The following is a 4,414-nucleotide window of genomic DNA, read 5'->3' as shown; positions in this document are numbered from 1 at the left end:
CAGGAAACTTTGATTCTTGACCTTCAATCCTAAAGCAATCAGAAGTCAATCAACTTGATCCAAAACGCTTTTGGAACAAGTTAATATGAAGCCCTCGGTCCCCGACTCCCCAGTGTTTTGCATTCCCATACAACTTAATAATTTGATAAAACTCAGTCACATAACTACCAGTCGTCAATATATAATACAAACAAAATACATCTTCTTCCACGCTCGTGGTGTTCAAAGATCTATATTCTATTTCTAGAAAACAAATTGGGTTTTAATCCAATATGAATTCCTGGTCTAAAAGTCTAGCTGACTCACTGTGTAATTCAAGATAACCCATGATGTACTAAAGTCAAGCAGATATTCCATATGGCTACAAGTGGCCATATAAAATTGAATTCTTTTGCAAAATGAAAAATTTGTGAGGCTACCATGATAGCTACGTTCTCATACCAGAATAACACCTATGACATGTGGAGTGCAGATTTTTATGGGTTCCTCATCACAACTGTCCCCTCCATGAATACGTGTTCTTTTAGCAAAGAAAGAGTTATCCCATGTAATCAGATTTTATCAAATATTTGCTTAGCGTTTGCATCAAATTGGGCTCATTGATGTATCCACACTGATCCTTCCACGTTGTTGTGTCTGATTATTATTGCCCACGTTTCAATCTGTGAGATTTCATCCAAGGAAGGTCTATTGAACCAGTCAGCATTTTCTTCTCTGCTTGCCCCACCTCATTTTCTCTCTATATAAATGTGATTATAACTGTCATAATGACTAGTAGATTTTCTCACAATTACTTGATAAGCATTCCAGAGAAGTTATAATTGTTGTAATTCCAGAGAGGATTTCAAAAGACATTCGCTCTACAATGGCTGATGGCAATAGCACCCCAATCTGTGAGCTGGAAGATGAATGGATCGATGTGGGTGATGAAGGTAGCAACCTGGTAGATGGATGGATGTATGTGGACGGTGGGGTGAATGGGCAGCCCACAGTGGTAGAACTGACACAGGAGGACACACATTTAGGTGGTGTAAACACAAAAGCCTATTGCTGCTTCTGTAATGTTATGCCCAAGGATTTGATTCAAATTTTGCCCAAAATGTCTGGGAGGCCCAGGGCTGATTTGCTCATAGTAACCACTCGCCAGGCTTCAGAAACTCAAACAAGGAAGCAGGATCTTCCAGGCTTCCTTTCACAACTTCACTGTGAAGTAAGCTATTGGATATTTATGCAGTCCATGAATTGTTTTTGTAATCCTATGTTTTTTTTAGACCCTAGGCCTGAATCTGTTTTGCTAATTTGGTATGAGTTAAAAGTCTTGATTTTATTAACCGCTTTTTAAAAAACTGTCTTCAGCATGGATCAATCTTTTACTTGTTGGAAATAAGTCATGATAAGTCACGTCTGGATTAACGATAGGTCAAAGAGGGAGGGGTCATGAGCACTTCAATAGTAAATGGAAGGTCTTACGTTTAAATTATAGCTGATTTATATGAATTTCAATTGATTCATATGAGTTGTAGTTCAACACGTGATATCAGAATTAGGCTAGGAACTCTGAATTAGTTCATTTGGTAGAGCAATCCTACAACAAATGGAAGGTCTTAGGCTTAAGTCGTAGCTGATCCTCCCATGGATCTGTATGAGTTGTAGTTCAACATGTGTTATCGAATGTTATCGAAATTAGACTAGGAACTCCAAACAAATGCAGTATGGTTTAAAGGGGTGTTAGAAATAAGCCACTCCTAGATCAACAATGGGCTGAGGTCAGTCAAAGAGAAGCAGAGCACTCCAACAGCAAATAAGATTTTAGATTCGAGTGCAATGTGGTTTAAAGGGGTGTTAGAAATAAGCCATTCCTAGATCGACAATGAGTGCGGTATCAGAATTAGACTAGGAACTCCAAACAAATGCAATGTAATTTATAAGTGGGGTTAGAAATAAGCCACTCCTATAGGTGTGGTATCAGAATTAGACTAGAACTCCAAACAAATGAAGTGTAATTTATAAGAGGGGTTAGAAATAAGCCATTCCTAGATCAACAATGGGCTGCAAACAAATGCAATGTAATTTATAAGGGGGGTTAGAAATAAGCCACTCCTATAGGTGCGGTATCAGAATTAGACTAGAACTCCAAACAAATGAAGTGTAATTTATAAGGGGGGTTAGAAATAAGCCACTCCTAGATCAACAATGAGCTGCAAACAAATGCAATGTAGTTTATAAGGGGGGTTAGAAATAAGCCACTCCTATAGGTGCGGTATCAGAATTAGACTAGAACTCCAAACAAATGAAGTGTAATTTATAAGGGGGTTAGAAATAAGCCACTCCTAGATCAACAATGGGTTGAGGCCAATCAAAGAGAAGCAGAGCACTCCAACAGCAAATGAGAAATTTTAGATTTGAATCCCAACTGATCCATACAAATTGTAGTTCAACATTATTATAATATAAAGCTTAGTATGAATAATTATGGGGTATATGAAACCATATGACTTGGAGCATCAACTGGGTATATGAAACTATAGCTTATTGGAATGATTTAAATTAAGGGCACTATAGCTGCATATTGGAATTATTTAAATTGATAGTTTATGCATGTCACAATTAGATAGATTTTAAGAGCTCCTAGGTTGCTTCATCATTGCTCAGCTGATGCATAAGGTCAGAAAAATTCTTGGTAAGTTAATCTCTTGTAGCTTATCCATCCCATAGGTCCAATGCAACTTATCGGTTCTCCAGAGCATGTTGCTAAACAAGTGTACTCTATTAAACTGCAGTAAAAGTTCTAGGGAAATCCTAAAATGGTTTCAAAGAGGCCTGGTTTTGATCTCTGATAATGGTGGAAAGAGAAGAGTATTTAATTTACTGGAAACAGAAATTTGAGCAATTGTAAAAATCTGACCATTTCAATATACAATGCAATGTGTGTAATGTAATGTTTGAAGGATGAAAAAAGCATTATCACTGAAGTAGTAACATTCTCTTGTTGCAGGTAAAAGCCACAGATGAAAGAAGTGATGCTTTAGCAGATAGAGTGAAGGAGCTATTGATGAGAGGAGGAGTTAAAAATGTGAGACAAAAAACTTTCGTCAAGAGAGCTGAGGGTGGGGCACAATCTACACCCAGTGTTCATAACTATATCTCTGACATAGCCCTCTGCCAATTGTCAGTCCAAGCAAAGAGAGATGCCACCTTTCATTACAATCTAGGAAGGGCATTAGCACCATTAAAGCATGAGGGAGTTGTTATTCTGGGTATTTGTAACAATGTAGGACTCACCCATTTACAGACAAGTAGTCCTCCACTCATTTGGGCTGAGGCATTTGATAAGTGGCTCAGTTATCATCTGCTTCATAAAAGGTATGATGAAGTTTCAAATGAAAAAGCATAGTGGAACAACATAGGGATATCAGATTTGCAGAGTACTAATTTTGCATGCTGATGCAGGTTTGAAGAGATCATTCAATTTGAAAATAGTTTTCCTCATGCAAGTAACGTCCAATGGTTAGCAGAACGGTTATATCCATTACTCGTGGCTTTGGGTGCAGCAGGTGAAGGAGCCATTGCTGAGCGTCTTAATGATGGATGGTCATTCTCCTCACAATCTTAAACCAGGGCATGCCATTTAATTCATTCTTTGCTTGCTCTTTCTTGTATATTTTGAATTCTTGTAGAGAACTGAGATGGAATCAAATAATTTGATGGAATTAATCAAAGGTTAAAAGAGGTTAAAATTTTGTAGTGATACAGAAAGTTTTGATGATATAAAAGCCCATTTCAAATCAAATGATCCATAAAATCTTATCTTTTAATCTTGTTATGAAGCAATTTATTGGAGAAATCTCCACCTCTTTTCTAAAGACTGGAAGCGTCTAACTATGTTATAAATGAGAAATACATACCTTACTTCCTACTAATGAGGCATACATACCTTATCTCCCTATGGGATTTGAACTTGTGACCTCTCCACCACTAGACCAACTCAGAATGTATTATGGTAGGTTATTCAAACCTATTTCTTTGGACTTGAGTTAATGGATTAATAGTTATGGTAGAGTTCATATTATGATTAAAAGTTTTAATTTTTATATTAAGATAAAATAATATTATGAATTTTTAAGGAAAGTTAAAATTAATTTAGTGGAGTTTTATAGTACAATAAAAAAATAAGGAATTTTAATAAATTTAGAAGAAAATAAAAAATATAAGAATATCTATTAAATAGAAAGTATATTATAAAGAATTTTATTAAATAATGGATAGAAAGTTTCAATGAAATTATTCAATTTTTAGATTATAATTATCATAAAGTTTGATATTAATTAAAAAGATCTCTTTTCTTAAGAGTAAGGTTCAATTTATCATAAATTTAATACTAATTTTTAGTAATAAATTAATGTTAAAAGGATAG

At 35.4% G+C, this 4,414-nt stretch overlaps 1 protein-coding gene across 1 annotated transcript; it reads left to right on the top strand.

The window, feature by feature from the left end:
- Positions 1-458: 458 nt before the first annotated feature.
- Positions 459-3,788, top strand: LOC131857997 (4,5-DOPA dioxygenase extradiol-like). The gene is made up of 3 exons (XM_059210842.1): positions 459-1,210; positions 2,996-3,363; positions 3,451-3,788. The coding sequence occupies exons 1-3, from the start codon at positions 866-868 to the stop codon at positions 3,611-3,613; spliced, it is 876 nt and encodes a 291-aa protein (XP_059066825.1). The 5' UTR covers positions 459-865; the 3' UTR covers positions 3,614-3,788.
- The last annotated feature ends 626 nt before the right edge of the window (positions 3,789-4,414 follow it).

Source organism: Cryptomeria japonica, chromosome 8 (assembly GCF_030272615.1).
Source record: "Cryptomeria japonica chromosome 8, Sugi_1.0, whole genome shotgun sequence".
In the NCBI taxonomy this organism is placed as follows: domain Eukaryota; kingdom Viridiplantae; phylum Streptophyta; class Pinopsida; order Cupressales; family Cupressaceae; genus Cryptomeria; species Cryptomeria japonica.
The sequence above is the reverse complement of the archived record's forward strand: the minus strand, read 5'-3'. Positions and strand labels throughout refer to the sequence as shown.